This window comes from Pan troglodytes, chromosome 10 (genome assembly GCF_028858775.2).
Source record: "Pan troglodytes isolate AG18354 chromosome 10, NHGRI_mPanTro3-v2.0_pri, whole genome shotgun sequence".
Taxonomy (NCBI): Eukaryota; Metazoa; Chordata; class Mammalia; order Primates; family Hominidae; genus Pan; species Pan troglodytes.
Genome location: NC_072408.2, coordinates 31,566,364 through 31,589,454, shown reverse-complemented (window position 1 = coordinate 31,589,454; position 23,091 = coordinate 31,566,364). Strand labels below are relative to the sequence as shown.

Here is a 23,091-nt window from a genome sequence, read left to right as displayed (position 1 = left end):
GATACTCAGTGTCCTTCATGTAAGTGACTACACATAGTATGCACTCTGTAAATGTTTGCTGAATGAAAGAATAAGTGAATGAATGAGGACTGATTAGACTACCCCAAGACAACCTAAAGTTCTCCAAAGGAAACAAATATGTACTTTACCCATTATAGTGTGGAAATCTAAAATGAGAATTTCAGAAGTATAAGAATTAATTAAAAGATTGTGAAGTCGAGCGTGGTGGCTCACGCCTGTAATCCCAGCACTTTCGGAGGCCAAGGCAGGTAGGTTGCTTGTGTCCAGGAGTTTTGAGACCAGCCTGGGCAACATGACAAAACCCTGTCTCTACTAAACACACACACACACACACACACACACACACACACACACACACGAAAAAGATTGCCAAGGCCCTGGGCAACATGACAAAACCCTGTCTCTACTAAACACACACACACACACACACACACACACACAGACACACAGACACACACACGAAAAAGATTGCCAAGGCCCAGTCTAGTATTTAGTCCCCAACAGTTTTCCTAGGGATGTGCTTTGAGAAACCATGTTTGTTCTTAATGATGGCAGTTTCAACTGTTCAGGACTATATCCTACAAAAAATCCTGCTTCCCTTTAATTATTTAAAGGATTTTTACCATGATATTAGCCCTTTTATATTATTTCTTAGAATGACCAAATTCTTACATTTATTACTTGTTATTCAAAGTATATTACCTACTTAATCTGTTTTTTATTAAATTGCTTTTAGTTACTAATGTATGAGTGTGGGTGTGTGTATATGTGTGTGATTACCATGGTGAAGTTGAAGGGAAGAGACTTGAAGGATGTGTTGATCTGCACATATGGATATATACATACATATATATATATGTGGATCTCTATTATTTGTATACACTTTGACTTAGTGAATAATAGATGACTGTGTAGGTGAATAAAGGGAAAATAGTACGTTTCCACCTGGATCCCGATAATCTCACAGGCATGATGTAGTCTACACAAGTTTGGAAAATAATGACCATGAGGTCAGTGGGTATATGGCAAAATTGTATTATTTTCCCTGCTTGCTCCTCTGTTAGGATTCTCCTGGTTTTAGACTGAGTTTGAGGCCTGTCTCAGCTTAAGAAAAATCACTCTGTTGGTTGATGCATAGATTTGGCAGTGTCTTAGCCCTTGCTGAACTGAGGGAAAAACAGTGAAACTGAACTGTACTTAAATTCTTCTCTTTTCACATGTGTGAAAATGGTCATTGGCTCTTTGATCTTTCATTTTCCTCTAGAAAGAATATATATCAATTTGTGTATTTTGCATGACCAGGGGGAGGGGAATCACATAGGATTATGAAGCAGTTAAATGGCCTTAAGAAAAGGATCATGCGATTCTGGAGTGAGAGAGGAGGGTGAATCTAAGTGGTGAATCTGAGGAAAGTATAAAGAGGGCTCCAAAGCAGGAACAGTACAGAGGTCCTGACAGAGAGCCATGAAATGTCTTTAGCCATGAAATGTGCTTGAACCCCAAGCTCAAAGAGAAAAGGATTTTCCTGCTTGCTCTAGGGAAGTTCAACCTTGGATAAATGGGGGAAAACGTAAGGCTAAACTCAAGATCTGGACTGGCCACGAGGGAGAGGCTTGCTCATTAGAGTGATTGGAAGGAAGTGAGAGGGTCTGAAAGACAATCTTAAAGGAAGGTTAATAAGAAGAACATATGAATATGATGTTTACCTGAAATGTAAGCATGTGTTTTGAACCTCTAAGATTCCCTCCCAACTACAGCTGTGCTTTGTAATTTTGTGTGTGATCTAGGTCATGAAGGAGTGAGAGTGGGATGCTGTGGTACATCAGTAGAGAAGAAGAAATAAATGCCTTTACTCCTCTAGAGAGGGTCTGTGAAGGAACAGCCTGCCCTGGTCATCTAGGTAGAGTTGCAGAAAGTAACCCAGGGCAGCAGGGGCAGAAACCAACCAGGAAGTCTACTTTAGCCTCGCTCTGCAACTCCTGCTTTCCCCACTCCCCTCCCCTACATTGTCCTAGCTACAAAATAATTCTGAAAAGTTAACTGTATTACTTTGATATTCTTAATAAAAATCTCATAGGTGGAATATAGTGTTCAGTCTCTCTCTCCTGCTTTGATTAGTTTAAAATTATTAGGCCTTGGAGAAGCCCTTATGAGTTTCACTTTCTATTTCGTCTTTAAAAGATGATTTTGCTTTTGATACTGTTATGGCCTTTATCTTCTGATGTGTGACTATTTTTGCCCCCACTGTATCCTCATGAAAGGTTTATTTATAATATGAAAGAAAATATCCATTTCTGAATTCCAAAAGGTGTAATTTGAAAGAAATGTTGAGCAGTTAATTGATTCATTTTAACTTTTTAGAAAAGTCAAGAGTCCTCATACAGATTCCCTGTGCCTAAAAGATGCATGATGTTCTGTAAGAAAATAAGTTGCAATAGCGAGTTCTAATGCTACCTTTTAATCTCTTTTACAATATTATGAATAAATAAAACATTTCTCTCTTTTTTTTAAAGAAAACTGGTGATTTATTTGCTATCAAAGTATTTAATAACATAAGCTTCCTTCGTCCAGTGGATGTTCAAATGAGAGAATTTGAAGTGTTGAAAAAACTCAATCACAAAAATATTGTCAAATTATTTGCTATTGAAGAGGAGGTAAGTAGTAAAACTTTAATCTTATATTTATTGTAGTTATGAGTCAAGAGATAGAACCTAATATTAAAAAATGGATTTTTAAAAAAACTGTTGAAAATTAGTGTTTGTACAACCAAATACTTTATCCTAAAGGATTCTTGAATAGATAGAACAATAGAAATAAAATATCATAAAAATGGAATCAGAAACAGTAGTGTAAGAAATAAAAGGGGGCGGCCGGCTGCGGCTGGGTGCAGTGGCTCACACCTATAATCCCAGCACTTTGGGAGACCGAGGCAGGTAGATCACGAGGTCAAGAGATTGAGACCAGCCTGGCCAATGTGGTGAAACCCCGTCTCTACTAAAAATACAAAAATTAACTGAGGGTGGTGGTGCGCACCTGTAGTTCCACCTACTTGGGAGGCTGAGACAGGAGAATTGCTTGAACCCAGGAGGCAGAGGTCGCAGTGAGCTGAGATCGCACCGCTGCACTCCAGCCTGGCAACAGAGGGAGACTCCATCTCAAAAAAAAAAAAAAAAAAAAAGAAAGAAAGGATCATTTGAGCTCAGGAATTCAAGAACAGCCTGGGCAACATGGCAAAACCCTGTCTCTGTAAAAAATACAAAAATTTGCCATGCATGGAGGTGTACGCCTGTAGTTCCAGCTACTCAGGAGGCTGAAGTGGGAGGGTCACCTGAGCCTGAGAGGTCAAGGCTATGGTGAACCATATTGTGCCACTGTACTCTAGCATGGGTGATGGAGTGAGACCCTGTCTCAAAAAAAAAAAAGAAGGAAATAAAAGGGTATTGAATATGGTTACCAGTATTATTACTAGAAAAAGAAAGGTAACAAGTTAAATCTAATAATTATAAAAAGAAAAAATCGAACTTTAAAAAAATAAAAATTTTATATTTTGTGAATAAAAATTTCAAGAGTCCTACAGTTTAAGATATGAAGTCCAATTATAAAAGAATTGATTTTTTTAAGGGGAAATAGTGGAATTAAGAATGTCATTAGGAAAAGTAATCTAGAAATAATGGAAATAGAAATTATTTTAATCCCTTTAAACATGAGCAATCAATAAAATCTTTGGGAAAAATGTAGTTTATACTCTTTATCCGAGTGATTTTATTTTTAGTGATTATTTCTTAGGAAGTAATCAGAAATATAATTTTATGCATGAAGATGTTAATTGGCATCCTGTTTATAATAAAGAATGGTTAAATAAGTTGAATAAATTAGAATGTGTGGCAGATAGTTACCTGGAATTAGCCAAACTCAAGATTAAGAGCATAGCCTTCCACACTGCCAAGTCTGCTCAGGACTTCTGATACCAATTGCAAAGGAGTTTGGCGAACTGCACAGAGAGAACAGTTCCCACAAGACTACCCTCACATCATCCCAGCCGGCTACAAATGTGGGGGTTGCCCATGACACTCAGATTTGGTAATTTGCTGGAATGTAGAATGACTCACAAAACTGAGGAGAGTGCTATACTTATAATTACAGTTTTATTGTAGCAAAAAGATAGAAATTAGAACCAGCCAGAGGGAGAGACACAAAGCGTGGAATGTGGGAGGGTTCCAATCTTGAAGCTTCTTTGTCCTGAGGGACACATTACTCTCTCAGCATTGATGTATGACAGTATGCATGAAGTATTGCCAGTCAGGGAAGCTCACCCAAGCCTTTGGTGTCCAGGGTTTTTACTGAGGCTGGATCACTTATTGCCTGTATTGCTGACCTTTAGTCCCCAGCTCCTTCCAGAGGTTTGGGGTAATTCCTTTAGTCTCCATTAAGCCCCCATCCTAAATCATGCTGTTGGACTCTCCAGTGGCCAAAGCCCCCAGAGGAACAAAGACAGAAGTCTTGTTCTTTCAGATAGGACATTTTAGGGGCCAGAGATCACTTTCCAGTAGCCAAGGGCAAAGCCTGACTTCTCTTTGGGTAAAGTTAATTTTTTACCACACAATAGTTAAGTGGTAATGAAAAGAGATATTTACCAAAATTTTAATCTTCTTGGAACACCTTATATATGATGTTATGTGAGAAGAATCAGGATTAAAAATATATATGTAGTATGATCTTAATATATACAGTGTAATATGCAAACAGCATTATGTATCTATGACATTATTTCATCCATAGAAAAAAGACTGAAAGAAAATATGCCAAAATATTAATTCATTATCTCCAGGTAATGGAATTATGTATACTTCCCAAATTTTCAACAATCAACATACATTATCATTTAAAAGCAACAGTTTTTTTTTTCTGTTACAATTATTTCTCTCTCTTTTTTGAAATGACTGCCAGAGAGTAATTTAAAATATTTTATAAAAGTCTTTTGGAGATATGTAGAAAAAAATTAGAAAAGAAACAAAGGATAAAAAGTTGGAGATGAATAGTAGATTTTAAGACTCATTCAGATTTTCAGATTCTGAAATTCTCATGCATCTTATAATCATTGTGTATATGTAATTTGATGGTATTTCTTTTTCCCCGTAATGCTGTTATTAAATTGATGAAGCATTATAATCAATGGTACATTAAAATTAAGGTTTAAAACAAATCAGCATCTCAGATGCAAATGAGCAGACTGGAGCTTTGCTACAAGAGGGACCACTCAGCTGTTCTGCTACCCATTTATTTTTAAGGATAGGACTCCATTCCTTGAAGTAACAGTAGTCATCACAAGAAAAATTTCATTTTAAGAGGTTAGAAAAGCTGTTGTACTAAATGTACTGTTATACATAAGAAATTCAACACTGGTGTGGTGACTCACGCCTGTAATCCCAGCACTTTGGGAGGCTGAGGCGGGCGGATCACGAGGTCAGGAGATCGAGACCATCCTGGCTAACATGGTGAAACCCCGTCTCTACTAAAAATACAAAAAAATTAGCCGGGTGTGGTGGCACTCGTCTGTAGTCCCATCTATTCAGGAGGCTGAGGCAGGAGAATGGAGAGTGGCGTGAACCCGGGAGGCGGAGCTTCCGGTGAGCCGAGATCGCGCCACTGCACTCCAGCCTGGGTGACAAAGCGAGACTTTGTCTCAAGAAAAAAAAGAAGGAAAGAAAGAAATTCAAGTGACTGGGTGTGGTAGCTCATGCTTGCAATCCCAGCACTTTGGAAGGTTGAGGCAGGCAGATTGCTTGAGCCCAGAAGTTCGAGACTAGCCTGGGCAACATAGTGAGACCCCGTCTCTACAAAATAATAGAAAAATTAGCCAGGCATGGTGGAGCATGCCTGTAATCCCAGCTACTTGGGAGCTGAGGCAGGAGAATCACTTGAACCTTGGAGGTGGAGGTTGCAGTGAGCCAAGATCGTACCATTGCACTCCAGTCTGGGTGACAGAGCAAGACTCTGTCTCAAAAAAAAAAAAAAAAAAAGGAAAAGAATTTAAGATAATTTTAACAAAACCATTGTAACATTGTACCAATGATTTTGTAGTTCAGATTTAGCTACTTTTTACTGTGGTTTGTCTTCAAAAACAAATCCAACTTCTTCACCTAATAGGAATTTGGAAAATGTTAGTTTTTTTTTTGTTTTTTTTTTTTTTTGAGATGGAGTCTCGCTCTGTCACCAGGCTGGACTGCAGTAGTGCCATCTCGGCTCACTGCAACTTCTGCCTCCCAGGTTCAAGTGATTCTCCTGCCTCAGTCTCCTGAGTAGCTGGGACTAGAGGCATGTGCCACCACACTCAGCTAATTTTTGTATTTTTAGTAGAGACCGGGTTTCAGCATGTTGGCCAGGATAGTCTCAATCTCTTGACCTCGTGATCCGCCCACCTCAGCCTCCCAAAGTGCTGGGTTTACAGGTGTGAGCCACCACACCTGGCCGGAAGATATTAATTCTTATATGTGTATGGTCAACAGATACTGAATCTCAGGTGAAGCAAAGTGCCTTCATCATTGTAGCAAATCCTGCATTTAAATGAAATCAGATAAGTACTGGCATATAATCAAAATTTATTTTTTATGTTGATTCCCAATCAATGATTTTTTTTTTTCAGACAACAACAAGACATAAAGTACTTATTATGGAATTTTGTCCATGTGGGAGTTTATACACTGTTTTAGAAGAACCTTCTAATGCCTATGGACTACCAGAATCTGAATTCTTAATTGTTTTGCGAGATGTGGGTATGTTTGTTTATTTATATGATATCATTTGTATATAAAATTTAATAACAGAATTTTTAAAAAATATCTTCCATTCAAAACTGAAGACCTTTATGCAATGCTTCATTAGATATGACACCAAAAGCACAAATACCAGAAATACATAAATTGGACTTCATCAGCATTAAACATTTTTGTGCCTCAAAGGACATCAGGTAAGTGAAAAGACAGCCCATAGAATGAAAACAAAATGTTTGTAAATCATACACCTGACAAGGAATTTTTATCCAGACAACTCAACAATAAAAAGCCAAATAACCCAATTTAAAAATGGGCAAAGGATTCACATAGACATTTCTCCAAAGAAGATACACAAGTGGCTAACAAGTACATAAAAAAAAGCTCAACATTAATTAACTAATAACCGACATCATTGGTTATTAGGGAAATGCTCATCAAAACCACAATGAAATACCACTTTATACCAATGAAAATGACTAATATCAAAAAGACAAACAGGGCCAACCATGGTGGCTCACGCCTGTAATCCCAGCACTTTGGGAAGTGGAGGCCGGCAGATTGCTTGAGTCCAGGAGTTCAAGATCAGCCTGAGCAACACAGTGAGCCCCTGTCTCTACAAAAAATAAAATAAAAAATAGCCAAGCATGGTGGCATGCACTTGTAGTCCCAGCTACTCAGGAGGCTCTGGTGGGAGGATCACTTGAGCCCAGGAGATTGAGGCTGCTGTGAGCCTTGATTGTGCCACTGCACTTCAGCCTGGGCAACAAAGCAAGACTATCTCAAAAAAAAAAAAAAAAAAAAACAAGTGTTGGCAAGAATATGGAGAATTGGAACCCTGATACATTGCTGGTGGGATTATAAAATGATACAGCCATTCTAGAAAACAGTCTAGGAGTTCCTCAAAAAGTTAAATATAGAATTACTTAACTTTTGACCAAATGACCCAGCAGTTCCACTGCTACGTATATACCCCAAAGAATTAACTAATTAACTAATTAATTAAGATAAAGTTTTATATCCATATAAAAACTTGTACTCCAGTGTACTTAGCAGCATTATTCATAATAGCAAAAAAAAAAAAAAGATGAAAACAGCCCAAATGTCCATCAACTGATGAATAGATAAACAAAAATGTGGTGTGTCTATACAATGGAATATTGTTTGTTTACAAAAAGATATGAAGTAGTTATATATGCTACAACATGGATGAACTTGAAAACATTATGCTAAGTGAAAGAAGCCAGACACAAAGGCTGCAATATTATATGATTCCATTTATATGAAATATCAAGAATAGGCAAATCCATAGAGACAGAAAACAGATTAGTGGTTTCTGGGGGATCAGGAGAAGATGGAGTTGGGTATGAGTTGTCTTTTTGGTGTGACAAAAGTGTTCTGAAATCAGTGGTGATGGTTGTATAACTCTGTGACCATACTAAAAACGACTGAATTGTACACTTTAAAAAGATGAATGTTATGTGTGAATTATATCTCAGTGAACCTCAGTGCAGTATTTAAAAAAAAATACTGCAATCAAAGGAAATAACATCTTAAGAGAAATGAATCAAATATTTGAGGAATGGGAAAAAGTCAAGTGATAAAGAAGGTAAAAGGTTGGTGGGAATTCTTCAACTTGTCACTGGAAGCAGAGTGATTATTTAGGTGAGGATACAATGAGAGAGAAACAATATTACTAGTATGCTACAGCCTGTTTAATCAAATAGAAATTATAGATATGATGTCTTCCTAAGTGTATTGGTAGTCCTGAGTTTTAATAATTATACATTGATACCCCTAAACCTTTTACATATTTTGAATTTGAACATTCATCTATCAGCCCTCAAGCAAATGTATAAAGTTATCACTGAGTGACACTGTCAGTTAGACAAAATAGCTTAATTTCAGCAAAGTAGACAACTTTGCCCTTAAGAAAAAAGAAGAAAAAATGGGCTTTTTGGAATAGTGCCAAGCATATGAGAATACATTTTTATGGAAACAAGTTTGACACTTTGCTGTTTTTCTGTTTCTTTTTTGCTGTTTTACATATTGAGTCCAGATTACTTTTAGGGAATTTTTTTTCCCAAGATAAAGAAATGTAAAACTCTGGTGAAAGATTGATATCTTTTTTGGGAATCTTTATTATTTTTATGTTTAAATAGATCACCCACATATATATAACCAAAGTAATTCAAGAAATCATATGCTTAAGACTGTTTTGTTACATTTTCCTGGTAGTACTTAAGAGACACTGGATTCTTCCTTAGACCACATTAATTTTTATCATTCTAAAACTTCTTATAACTAAAACATAAGATCTTTTATATATATATTTATTATCTATTCTTTGAGTAAAATTACTTTGAGCCAAATTATGGAAAAATTTATATTAAGTTTGGGTGACTATATCAATGAATTTGAGACATGCACACATACACGTAAATATCTACATTAGGACTTCTTTTGTTTTATATTGTTGAAGTGGGTGGAATGAATCATCTACGAGAGAATGGTATAGTGCACCGTGATATCAAGCCAGGAAATATCATGCGTGTTATAGGGGAAGATGGACAGTCTGTGTACAAACTCACAGATTTTGGTGCAGCTAGAGAATTAGAAGATGATGAGCAGTTTGTTTCTCTGTATGGCACAGAAGAATATTTGGTAAGTCATGTATCACTAATATTTTCATTTAAAGAAGCTTGATATATTGTAATTATAATTGGGTAATTGGTCAGCCAATTCACTATAAAATGTCATTTTTATGACAAAAATTAAATTTTCTATTCTAATGAATATGTGCAACATGGGAATTAGGTACTCGCTTCCAAGGGTGCTGTTATTTTTCTGTTAAAAATTCTTGGAAGTTTTGTAGCACCCTTAAATTCTTTAGTTTTACTGATGCTATGGATCTAAATTAAAAGGGTCTGTTTTTTGATGAGCAGTCAATATATTACAAGCTTGTTATAATACTGTTTTTTATATATTCATTATATTTATGAAACAGATAATTCTATTTGGGGGAGTTGGTTATTGAATGACGAAAAGGACCATTGTTAGAAACACACACACACAAAATGCCCCTGAGAAGATCTAACTTGAAATTTTAGAAAGCTAGAAAAGCTCTGTAGTTCAAAAAGTTTATGTAGGTGTGTTTTTGTAAAGTCAGTAAATACTTGAAATACTTAAGAAAATATACTTAAAAGTAAATACTTCTAACATGTAATCAGGAAGTTTAATATATATAGCTCACTGATTATTCATGGCTCTGGGTTTTGTCTTAAAAGTCATAGAATCAATGGCTTTTTTGCATTTGGATTGTGCTGTTGTAATTTTATAAGATGAAAGATATCTACCACACCCTGTAGCTTTATTCAGATTATTCTAAGTCTGGCATGAACTAAATGTCTTAAATTGTTATCCTAACAATTGGTAACCTCAAATTGATCTGTAGATATATGTGATGATCTTTTAGATAAGAGTACCTAAGAATGGGTCAGACACAGTGGCTCATGCCTTTAATTCCAACACTTTGGGAGGCTGAGGATTGCTTGAGCCCAGGAGTTCAAGACCAGTCTGGGCACAATGACAAGACCCCATCTCTGCAAAAAATTACAAAATTAGCCAGGCATGGTGGCTCACATCTGTACACCCAGCTACTCAGGAGGCTGAGGCAGAAGGATCCCTTGAGCCCAGGAATTTGAGGCAACAGTGAGCTATGATTGCACCACTGCAATCTGGCCTGGGCTATAAAGCAAGACTCTGTCTCTTAATTTTTTAAAAAAAGGTACCTGGCCCAGGCATGGTGGCTCATGCCTGTAATCCCGGCACTTTGGGAGGCCGAGGTGGGCAGATCACAAGTTCAGGAGTTTGAGACCAGCCTGAGCAACATGGTGAAACCCCATCTCTACTAAAAATACAAAAATTAGCTGGGTGTGGTGGCGTGTGCCTGTAATCTCAGCTACTTTGGGAGGTTGAGGCAGAATTGTCTGAACCTGGGAGGTGGAGGTTTCAGTGAGCCGAGATCGTGCCACTGCACTCCAGCCTGGGTGGCAGAGCGAGACTCCGTCTCAGAAAAAAAAAAAAAAAAAAAGTACCTAAAAATGGATTTTATTCATTCATTGCACAAATATTTATGAAGTGCCTACTATATACCAGATACTGTTCTAGGTGCTCAGACTTCTATGGTGAACTAGATACACAGTATTCCTGCTCTTATGGAGCCCACATTCTGGTAGGGAAAAAAGACAATTAACAAGTAAGTAAAGTAAATTCAGATCATTAAAGTTTAGCAAAGACAATAAATTAAGGTAATAAGATAAAGAGTGACTAGCAGGAGAAAGATAGCCTGGGAAAGCCTCCTTTGAGGACTAAATGAACTGACACTGAAATGATAAAAAGAAGCAAGCCAGGCACACCGTTCTGACTGCTGTTCTGTGGCCGTTCCCTGGCCCTGTGAAAGCGACCTCACCCTGCAGAAAAGAAACTCAACCACCAGTCCTCATACTCCTCGGCAGTTCCCTCCATCTCTGCTTGCTGAGAACCTACTGCATCAGTCTAACCTACTACATCAGTCTGAACCCTACTGCATCAGTCTAGCCTCCTCTCCCCTACAACCTGTGTTGTTGAGGGCCCAGGATGCCTATGGGGTCCTCTGGCTGTCTGAGTTGTGACGTATGAGCTGCTTTGTGATACAGTGAACTCCCTGTCATTGTGGATCTGGAGAATGTGTCATAGAATCTAGATAGCAGAGGGAAGTACAGTTGTAATGAATTCACCTTCAAGCTTCCTGAGACTCTTGGCTGGAACAGAGGCAGGACTCAGACGTTTCTGGCGAGTGGAATCAGGCTTCATATCCTGAATTCTCCACGTGAATGTAAGCTCCACAAAACCAGGGACTTTCATCTTAGCCTGCCGAGAACACCAAGCAGAATTAGACAAGAAGAAATCACCCCCTTCCTGCTCCTTTCTCCGTCCTACATGACATTTGTGCTTTTGCTATTATCCTTTTGTCTCTTCCTGGGCCTCAACATGTGACTGAGTCAACACACATCTTCATTCTCATTTCTCTGTTGGTGGTCTTCTCAGTTATATTTGGCTAGACCATGCTTTCTGCTTCTAGAAGCAACACTGCTGAATTCACACCAGAGCTTTGGTACAAGGCAACTTCCTGATTCCTTCACTTTCCCCAGTTCAGACATTCCCCTTGTCTTTTCTCTTAGAGCAGTGAGCCTCCAATAAATAGCTCAAGGCCATGTTCTTCCAGACTGCCTCCTTTCCAGTAGCAAGCTCAAGCCCATGTCCTTCAAATTCAATGATTAGATAACTTGTTCAAAAATTCAATTTCTCTCTTTCTCTTTCTCTCACCCAGTACTTTTTTTTTTCCCCAACCCCACTTTCTGTAAGAACAGCCTATTTCTAAAAGCTAGTTCACCAGGCCCAGCTCCTTGTCTCTGGAGCCCACACCTGTCATAGCCAAAGCCACAGTAGATGAATGCTCAGGACACTACCGTTCCCAGGAGGGCACTGCTTGCCAAGGTTTACTGCTCTAAGAATGTTCTTGGGCTTCAGTCTGGTTCCATCAGGCCCAGAGAAAACAGCAGCTGTAAAGGCCTGGAGACAAGAATGACCTCAGGAGTTGGAGAAACAGAAAAGATGGCAGTTTTACTGGAATTTAGTGAGTAAAGAGGCAAGTGGAAGGACTTAGAATTGAAGAAGTGATCAGGGGGCTAGCCAGATCAGACAGGCTAGTAGTTTAAACCCTGTCAGACCAATACCCCCTTTTTATAATAAATATTTTGTAGTGTTCCCTTCAGTATCTTGAAATGAAATTCCTAGATAATATTATAAACCTGCACACCTAATTAAAATAGCATATCTTAATAATGTAAAGGAACATATTTTATAATAAAATAATAGATATTTAATATGTAAAAATTTAGAAACAGCTTCATGAGCAAACAAATTAAGTAGTGATATATGCTTGCAGCTATATGTAATACTACTTTGAATACAAGTGCAGTGATAACTCATGTTGTATTAGTGAATCACATCACAAATGGTAGTATTGTTATTGACATGATTTTCCAAAGTAGTGAACAATTTTTGGTAAAGTTTCTAACTAAACAAAGTAAATTTAAATATAGTTACATTCTTGGAAAAGCTGTGCAAAAATACTTTGTTATATATAAAATGGAGTTCGAAATAGGTTTCTCACTTGCACAAGTATCTGGCAGAATATTCCAAAGTCATTCAGGCTATATATAGGAGGATCATTTTTCAGAACTGTCACATATACTGCAGTATGTCCTTCAGTGTCTGGTCTCCACCTTTTCCAATCATGATAATCACTGTAACAAGCAAACAGCAGTCCTGTACCAGCCTTCATGAGGTTGCTCCCCCAATACCAACTATTAATCTTTCATGTAACCTCCTGGGAACACAGTTTAGCTTTTGCCTCTAAGACTTTTAACAGGAAGAGCAAAACATTAAATAAATTAATTCCAAGTCTGTGCTGTACTCTAGGCTGAAATTTAACTCCATTCTATTTATTTCCTATTTCAGAATGGGAAATATTCAAATACAGTGCACCAGAATGAGATAAATAATAGTCTAAGGCTCAGCAGCTTAGCTATATTCTACATTTAACTGGAAACTTCCCTCGTTTTGAAGCACCCAGGAACTACAACCCAGATGTTAAATTCTCTCTCTTTTGTATGTTAAAGTCCAAAGAAAACATTCTTCTACTGTTTTTTGTTTTTGTTTTTGTTATTGTGACAGAGTCTCAATCTGTTGCCCAGGCTGGAGTGCAGTGGCATAATCTCAGCTCACTCAAGCTCCACCTCCCAGGTTCAGGTGATTCTTATGTGCCAGCCTCCTAGATAGCTGGGGTTACAGGTGCACACCACCACACCTGGCTAATATTTTTGTGTCTATATATATATATGTATACTTTTGAGACAGAGTCTCACTCTGTTGCCCAGGCTGGAGTGTAGTGGTGCCATCCTAGCTCACTGCAACCTCCACCTCCTGGATTCAAGCAATTCTCCTGCCTCAGCTTCCCAAGTAGCTGGGATTACAGGTGTGTGCCACTACACCCAGCTAATTTTTGTATTTTTAGTAGAGATGAGGTTTCACCATGTTGGCCAGGCTAGTCTCAAACTCCTGACCTCAAGCGATCCACCCACCTTGGCCTCCCAAAGTGCTGGGATTACAGGATGTGAGCCACCACACCCTGTCTCTTCTACTGTTTTTAATATGATGGATATCATCTCAGTAATATAATCCTGAAAACCTTGGAGTAGCTTTATCCTTATGCTCTTCTTCCAGATGCAATAGCCCAGGCCCAGTAACACCAAGCCAGTAACACATCAGGACAGAGCCAGTGGGCACAAATGTGTCAGACCAGCATGTGTCAAGCCACCCCAAGTTAATCACTCCCAGGGAATAGCTTCCAGCTGTACCAATTAGGCAGTATATTATTGCACCGTGTGAGGAGGTCCGTCTTTGTCTCCTTCTGGAATCACTGTGTCCCCTCTTCCCAGGAGGCTTTATATTCCAGAAGGCATCAGACATATCCAGGTACTTTTGGCATGACACTATTTACACACTAAGTACCAGCTGCTAGGTCAAAGGTTTGGCAATCACTTCTTTGGACAATAATCACTTTATGTGCTGTGCTACAGAACCAGCAAAGCCACTGAGATCCCATATATCTAGTAGGCATATGTTTGGACACTCACGTCAATACCCAGGTCTTATACTTGTCTGCATTCTGATTTCTCATTAAAATGTATTTCTCAAAAGAGTCTTTTTCCCACCCCCATCTCCAGCACCCCCCACCACCCCGACCCTCAGAAATCAGAGATTGTGATCCTTTGGGAGTGAGAGTCACAGATTGCATCATTTAGAAGCCCCTCCCAGCAGCATTTCCTACACTGGTTCCCAGTTCCCTGGGCCATAGCTAAATCCTACAATGTCATAAGGAATTGTTTTGGTTTGGGATCATTTAGGTGGTAACTCTACTTTGGTCCATACGTACACTTTTCAAGATTTATCTTCCAAAAATCTTCAAGTTGCCAGTGTATAACTTTCATGAAGGCAGATGGCAGGAGGCCATGCTGTGTGTGACCACTGGTTATTCTCTGCAGAACAAAATGTCCATCAGAATATCTGTTAGGTTCTGTGAGCTCCTAAACAATTTCTTAGAAGCTCCATCTGTTCTCAGTGACTATGGTATAGTGCAGAGTGTCCAATCTTTTGGCTTCCCTGGGCTACACTGGAAGAATTGTCTTGGGCCACATATAAAATATGATAGATTATCTTGGGCCACACATAAAATAATGATAGCTGATGAGCTATTTTAAAAAATCACAAAAAACTTCAATGTTTTAAGAAAGTTTATGAATTTGTGTTGGGCCACATTCAAAGCTGTCCTGGGCTACATGTGGCCCACAGGCTGCAGGTTGGACAAGCTTGGTGTAATATGTCCTATGTGTAAGGACGTGTTTTTAATGTCAGTAGATCCCCAGTGAACCCAGTCAAGTTAGTCCTCTGAATTGATTCTAGAGAATTTAATTTCATTAAATTAAATGCGCTTACCCTGACAGATTGCATTTGAGGGATAAGGCAAAGAAATTAAGGCTGCCTGATAGGTTTCGGGTGTGAGCAGCTAGATATGTGGTGGTATTGTTTACTTAAAGTTTAGGAGGAAACAAGTTTAAGTGGGAAGACCAAGAGTCAATTTTGGATATGTTAAGTTTGAGCTGCCTTTTAGATATCGAGAGAACAGTAGGATATATGAATCTGAAGCTCAGGGCCCAAGGTAGTTTTCGAAGTTAAAGCATACATATGATAAATACATTAGGTCTGAATGGGAGATGAGGGAGTAAGGCAGTTATAATAAGCATGGACAGCTGTACTGAGAAGTTTTGCTGTGGTGGGAAGCAGAGAATTGGGTAATTGTTGAAAGGAGTTTTGTGGTCAATTTAGAGATCTTTTAAAATGGGAGATATTAAAGCATGTTTGTAAGCAGAAAGTAATGAATCAGAACAGAGGGAAACATTGCTGCATTAAATAAGTGGGATAATTACAAGAATTGATTTCTGGAATTGGCAAGATGATATGATAGGCTCTACAGCACAGATGGAAAAGTTGGCCATGTATAGGCGCAGTTCCATTGTGACTGGAAAGTAGGCCTGGAAAATGGACACAGATTGGCCAGGTGCAGTGGCTCATGCCTGTAATCCCAGTACTTTGAAAGGCCAAGGCTCTTAAGGTCCTCAAGGATCACTTGAGATCAGGAGTTCAAGACCAGCCTGGCCAACATGGTGAAACCCTGTCTCTACTAAAAATACAAAAATTAGCTAGGCATCATGGCAAGCACTTGTAGTCCCAGCTACTCAGGAGGCTGATGCAGGAGAATCGCTCGAACCCGGGAAGCAGAGGTTGCAGTGAGCCGAGATCAAGCCACTGCACTCCACCCCATCTCAAAAAAAAGAGAAAAAAATAAAACGGACACAGATTCAGGTAGGTTGTATTTGGTAAAGGGCATAAGGGAGTGCTGGTCTGATTCCTTCCATTTCCACATTAAATTATGAAGCAGGGTCATCAAAATTGAGGATCAAAGGAGGTGGTGGTGGAGGTTTGAGGAGGGAGGGGAAGATGTGAAATAGTCTTTTCAGATTGGGAAAGTGAAGTTATTAGGAAAACAAAATAGAATTTCTAAGCATTATTGAGTATCCATTTGTTTGTATAATGAAATGGGTCACAGGTTCATGATTTTTTTCTTTTTTTTTTAATCTTAGCACCCTGATATGTATGAGAGAGCAGTGCTAAGAAAAGATCATCAGAAGAAATATGGAGCAACAGTTGATCTTTGGAGCATTGGGGTAACATTTTACCATGCAGCTACTGGATCACTGCCATTTAGACCCTTTGAAGGGCCTCGTAGGAATAAAGAAGTGATGTAAGTGGTTTCCCGATCTAAAATCAGAGAAGCATTTAAAAAATGATTTCTGTCTTGGTTCATCTTATTGTTAGTGGTTTATGCTAATAAAAATTGATTTAACAATCATTTCTGATATTTTAAGCTACCTGGTTTTTAAAAAGAATGCAGCCTTATAAAAGTTTGCATAATTTTATGTTTAAGATATTTATGTTTAAATATCTTATATACACAGTATAAATGGTATTCAGTCTTTGGCCCATCATTAAAAATGTACTGCTTTCTAGACTTTATTTCAGCACACTGTTTATTTCACTCTGCATACTTGTCAGCACTTTCCTCCCATACAACTGAAAAAAAATACATAGCTCTGTGGAGTATTAGAATCATTACCAGATCTAAAACAAACATCAGTCTTACTCTAAAGTGAACTGATTCCTTTTACCATTTAAAAAATAACATTTTGGGCCAGGCGCGGTGGCTCACGCCTGTAATCCCAGCACTTTGGGAGGCTGAGGGAGGAGGATAGCTTGAGCCTAGGAGCTCCAAGACTAGCCTGAGCAACAGTGAGACCCTGTCTCTACAAAAAAATACAAACATTAGCCAGGGGTGGTGGTATGCTCCCATAGTCCCAGCTACTCAGGAGGCTGAGGTGGTAGGATCACCTGATCCCGGGAGATTGAGGCTGCTGTGAACTGTGATTGCACCACGGCACTCCAGCCTGGGCGACAGAGTGAGACCCTGTCTCTAAATAAATAAATGAAAGAAAATTAAAAATAACATTTTGGCAGTAATGTAACATTAAACTTTTTTTTCCAGTGTTGCAGATTTGGGCCAGACACTTGATATGTTTTACTAGTATAATGTATACACATTTATGTATTGTCACAATTTTTTTTTAATTTCCATTTTTATTTTAGATTCAGAGGGTATGTGTGAAGGTTTAGTTAAAAGGGTATATTGTGTAGTGCTGAGGTTTGGACTTTTATTGATCCTATCACCCAGATAGTGAACGTGGTACCGAATAAGAAGTGTTCAGCCCTTGTCTCCCTCCCTCCCTACTTTTGGAGTCCTCAGTGTCTGTTGTTTCCATCTTTGTGTCCATCTTTGATGCATTAAATAAGTGGGATAATTACAAGAATTGATTTCTGGGATTGGTGAGACAATATGATGGGCTCCACAGCACAGATGGAAAAGTTGTGAACGCAAGATTTAGCTCTCATTTATAAGTGAGAACATAACAGTATTTGGTTTTTTGTTTCTGCATTAGTTCACTTAGGATAAAGGTCTCCAGCTGCATCCATGTTGCTGCAAAGGATATGATTTCATTCTTTTTTATGGCTGCATAGTATTCTACAGTGTATATGTACCACATTTTTGTTATCCAGTCTGCCATTGATGGGAACCTAGATTGATTCTATGTGTTTGCTATCGTGAATACTGCTGGGATAAACATACAAGCGCATGTCTTTTTAGGTAGGATGATTTATTTTTCTTTGGTTATATACCCAGCAATGGGATTGCTGGGTCAAATGATAGTTCTATTTTTAGTTATTTGAGAACTCCAAGCTGCTTTTCATAGGGGCTGAACTAATTTGCATTCCCACCAATAGTGTATAATTATTTCCTTTTCTCCACAACCTCACCAGCATCTGTTACTTTTTTTTATTTTTTTATAGCCATTCTGACTGGCGTGAGATGGTATCTCATTGCAGTTTTGATTTGCATCTCTTTGATGATTAGTGGTTTTTTCATGTTTGTTGGCAGCTTGCGTAGTCTTTTTTTTTTTTTTTTTTTTTTTGAGATGGAGTCTCGCTCTGTTGCCCAGGCTGGAGTGCAGTGGTGCAATCTCAGCTCACTGCAAGCTCCACCTCCCGGGTTCACGCTATTCTCCTGCCTCAGCCTCCTGAGTAGCTGAGACTACAGGCACGTGCCACCACACCCGGCTAATTTTTTGTATTTTTTAGTAGAGACGGGGTTTCACCATGTTAGCCAGGATGGTCTCGATCTCCTGACCTCGTGATCCACCCGCCTCGGCCTCCCAAAGTGCTAGGATTACAAGCGTGAGCCACCACACCCGGCGCATAGTCTTCTTTTGAGGAGAGTGTATTCATGTCCTTTGCTCACTTTTTAATGGGAATGTTTGTTTTTTTCTTTTTGATTGTTTAAGTTCCTTATAGATTCTGGATGTTAGTCCTTTGTCAAATGCATAGTTTACAAATAATTTCTCCCATTCTATAGGTTGTCTGTTTATTCTGTTGAGAGTTCTTTTTGCTGTGCCAAAGCTCTTTAGTTTAATTAAGTCTCCTTTGTCTATTTTTTATTTTGTTGCATTTGATTTTGGGGTATTCATCATGAATTATTTGCCTAACACAATGTATAGAAGAGTATGTCCTATATTTTCTTCTAGAATTTTTGTAGTTTGAGGTCTTACATTTAAGTCTTTAATTCATCTTGAGTTAATTTTTGTATATGGTAAGAGGTAGGGGTCTAGTTTTATTCTGCATATGGTTAGCTAGTTTTCCCGGCACCATTTATCGAATAGGGTATCCTTTCCCCCATTGTTTATTTTTGTCAACTTTGTCAAAGATATGTTGGTTGTAGATGTATGGCTTTATTTTAGGAGTCTCTATTCTGTTCCATCAGTCTGTGTATCTGTTTTTGTACCAGTACCATGCTGTTTTGGTTACCGTAGCTCTGCAGTATAGTTTGAAGTCAGGTAATATGATGCCTTCAGCTTTGTTCTTTTTGCTTAAGATTGCCTTGGCTATTCAGGCTCTGTTTTTGTTCCATATGAATTTAGAATAGTTTTTTCTAATTCTGTGAAAAATAACTGATAATTTGATAAGAATAGCATTGATTCTGTAGATCGCTCTGCGCAGTATGGATATTTTAATGATATTGATTCTTCCAACCCATGCGCATGGAATGCTTTTCCATTTGTTGTGTCATTTATGATTTCTTTCAGCAGTGTTAGTTCTTGTAGTCATCTTTCAACTCCTCAGTTAAGTGTATTCCTAGGTATTTTTGTGTCTGTGTGTGGCTATGATAAATGGGATTGCGTTCTTGATAAAGTCTCAGCTTTGTCCGTGTATAGAAATGCTACTGATTGTTCTACATTTATTTTGTGTCCTGAGATTTGGCTGAAATTATTTATCAGGTCTAGGAGTCTTTTGGCAAAATCTTTAGGGTTTTCTAGGTTTAGAATCATATTGTCAGTGAAGAGAGATAATTTGACTACCTGTTTTCCTATTTGAATGCCTTTTATTTTTGTCTTACCTGATTGCTCTGGCTGAGACTTCTAGTACTATGTTGAGTAGGAGTGGTGAGAGTGGGCATCCTTGTCTTGTCTCAGTTCTTAAGGGGAATTGCCCATTCAGAATGATGTTGGCTATTGGTTTGTCATAGATGGCTCTTATTATTTTGAGATATGTTCCTTCTATGCCTAGTATGTATTGCCATAATTATTATGAAATAATTACTGTGTATAAAGTCATTTTTTGTAAGCCAAGGAAGAGATGGATTTCTAGATGTGAAATTAATTATAAAAATAATCCATAATTGACCACACTTCTTTTTATTTTAAAAGACATTAGTGAATAACCTTGTTTCATGAGAAGGCCAGACCACATACACATAAAACTATGATGTGAAGAATATTGAGTTTAGTGAATGGATAACAACCACTGACAGCCTAACCTGTCCAACCATTCTTTTAGGTCTTAACATATTTCTCAGACCTTTATATATTTGGCCCTATCTTTTGTTTTGTTTGTTTTGTTTTTTTGAGACAGTCTCACTCTGTTGCCCATGCAGGAGTGCGGTGGCCTGATCTCAGCTCACTGCAACCTGTACCTCCCAGGTTCAAGCAATCCTCCTGCCTCAGCCTCCCGAATAGCTGGGATTACAGGCACCCACCACCATGCCCGGCTAATTTTTGTATTTTTAGTAGAGATGGGTTTCACCACGTTGCCTAGGCTGGTCTTGAACTCCTGGCCTCAAGTGATCTGCCCCCCGCCTTGGTCTCCCAAAGTGCTGGCATTACAGGCATGAGCCACCGCACCCAGCCTGGCCCTATCTTTTATGAAGCAAACCTGACTTAAAGTAATAATCACAACTGTAAAAATATAATTATCTAATCTCTTCTCAAAAAATTGAGGGAGAAGCATGTTTTTCCTTTTGTTGGTTGGAGGAAGTAAAACAAATTCAGATGGTACAATTACTTTTTCTATAACTTGGGTATTTAAGTGTTTTCCAGCAAGGACAGTGTACATATTTATGGGAAAAAGACACCTATTTAACTGTACTGATGATTTTGGCATAGCATCCTGTTGAGCCTGCTTTATGTCATTGCCCTTTTAATGAAATCTCTTCATTAATAAAAACTGATAATTTGTGTTTTTCTCATTACACATAAATTGTGCCTAACAGTTAATCATACTTTTTTCATCCTAGATAGTATCAGCCTTTAAAGCAATGTCAGCATTTCTTGCTGCCCTAAAAATGGTTTAAATAAAAGTGTGTGCTGCTCACTAATAAAGGAAACATGTGACTCATAAGCAGCTAGGAATACCTGATGATTTTATCTGACACCCTTGTGGGCAGATATACCATTAGAAGAATTTTATTTTATTAGCACAGAAACTCAACTTTTTATGAACATTGATGCTAAAGAATGTTCAGAGGTGATTGAAGTACTCAGTAATAATAATTGTTTTACTTTACTAATGAAAGATATATTCATCCAACATTATAGTAGTGCTGATTCCTCAGCATCTCATTTGCATGTTATGAATGTACTTATATGTGGATCTTATCAAAATTAAACTTTTTTAAAACTTGTAAGCATTCCCTTAAGACTTTTGCCATTTATTCTATTCACTTCTCTTTTGCATTAATCCCACACATGTGCACTTACTTCTTAGATAGTTGTCACATGAACACACCTTATTTTTCACATTAATTTCCTCTTTGAAAAATCTCTTAAGGCAGAAATCCTGGCTGCCACTGCTGAGGAAGCAGCAAATGGTCTAAATCAGTTGTGGTGGTTTGTTCTGTTTTTTAAAAAAATAATTAATTTGCTCAAAGCACATTTACTTTAATGTTAAACAAATGTGCTTTTTCCAAAATGTGCAAATGTGTGTTTTCCAATGTGCAAAGAATCTGATACTGTGCTCTATATAGTATAATCTTTTTTGTTTTAAAGAATACTATTCATTCTGCAGAAACTTTAGTTGTGCCTTTGGATAATATGGGTAAGAGGGATTATATGCTTTTTTTCATGGTCTAGAGACATTCTGTGACACAACTTATTTTGTGTTTGCTCAGTTTTTTCAGATGGAAAAATTAATATTTTTGTTGTGAACATCAAGATGCTGTTATAAAGCACTGTGAGATCTCAAATGAAAATTAATTATGGCATATATAAATAACCATACAACCACTATTGTACTTCAGTCAGTCAGATTCAAAATATTTTGATTGTTTTATGGATCCTGTGAGCATCAATCACAAAGTTTCATCTAGTAGATAATTGTAGGTGCAATTGAGGAAATACTTTTGCAAAGCCCATTAATAAGTCATGCAAAAATGAACTGCTTATTTTATTCTGCTTTTGTTCCTCCCAAGGTATAAAATAATTACAGGAAAGCCTTCTGGTGCAATATCTGGAGTACAGAAAGCAGAAAATGGACCAATTGACTGGAGTGGAGACATGCCTGTTTCTTGCAGTCTTTCTCGGTAAGTATGGTGTACCTAATTCTCATCTTTTGCACTTTGGTGTTTGAAATCTTTGTTGCCTAAAACCACAGATACTCAAATACTGAAGTGTAGTTTGATTTTATTTTAATTAGATATTGTCAAAGCATGTGCTTTGATAAATGATTTTTGTCTTTGTGGTGGTGAAAAGATTTATTCTCTGCTATATGAATAATTTCCCCAGATCTTCATTAGGACACAGGGCATACATTTTTGAGATTGGTAATCACTGGTCTTGGAATTCTTCCCAGTGTAGGGATCATGCTCAGGACCTTAGTATCTTTTGTAATGACCTCCATATTGATGGATAACAAATAGTGGATTAGATATGAGTAAATTTCTCAACTGGAGTTGTAAAAAGCAAACAATGAAGAGATTTAGTATTATCTTCATTTTAAAAAATTCAAATTATTCAAAGGGTGAGAAATAATAGTTTTTTGTACTTTTTAGCATTTCAAATGTTCATATGGGTCTTGTTTAATGTCACAGACAGAAATCAAAAAAATTATATTGTCATTTAAGAATCCTGTTACCACAAAGAAAGAATTAAGGTAAAAGAAATTAAAAGTAGAAAGTAAATTATTTTGTATTTCACTC

The 23,091-nt window shown here is 37.8% G+C and overlaps 1 protein-coding gene across 1 annotated transcript in view; it reads left to right on the top strand.

Moving 5' to 3' along the window:
- TBK1 (TANK binding kinase 1) overlaps window positions 1-23,091 on the top strand; it is a 49,961-nt gene that overhangs the window by 5,500 nt on the left and 21,370 nt on the right. Inside the window, exons 3-7 of the mRNA XM_509194.6 lie at window positions 2,535-2,675; window positions 6,665-6,794; window positions 9,274-9,455; window positions 16,598-16,758; window positions 22,366-22,476. Coding sequence (XP_509194.2) covers window positions 2,535-2,675; window positions 6,665-6,794; window positions 9,274-9,455; window positions 16,598-16,758; window positions 22,366-22,476 — 725 coding nt within the window. The remainder of the gene's footprint in view (window positions 1-2,534; window positions 2,676-6,664; window positions 6,795-9,273; window positions 9,456-16,597; window positions 16,759-22,365; window positions 22,477-23,091) is intronic.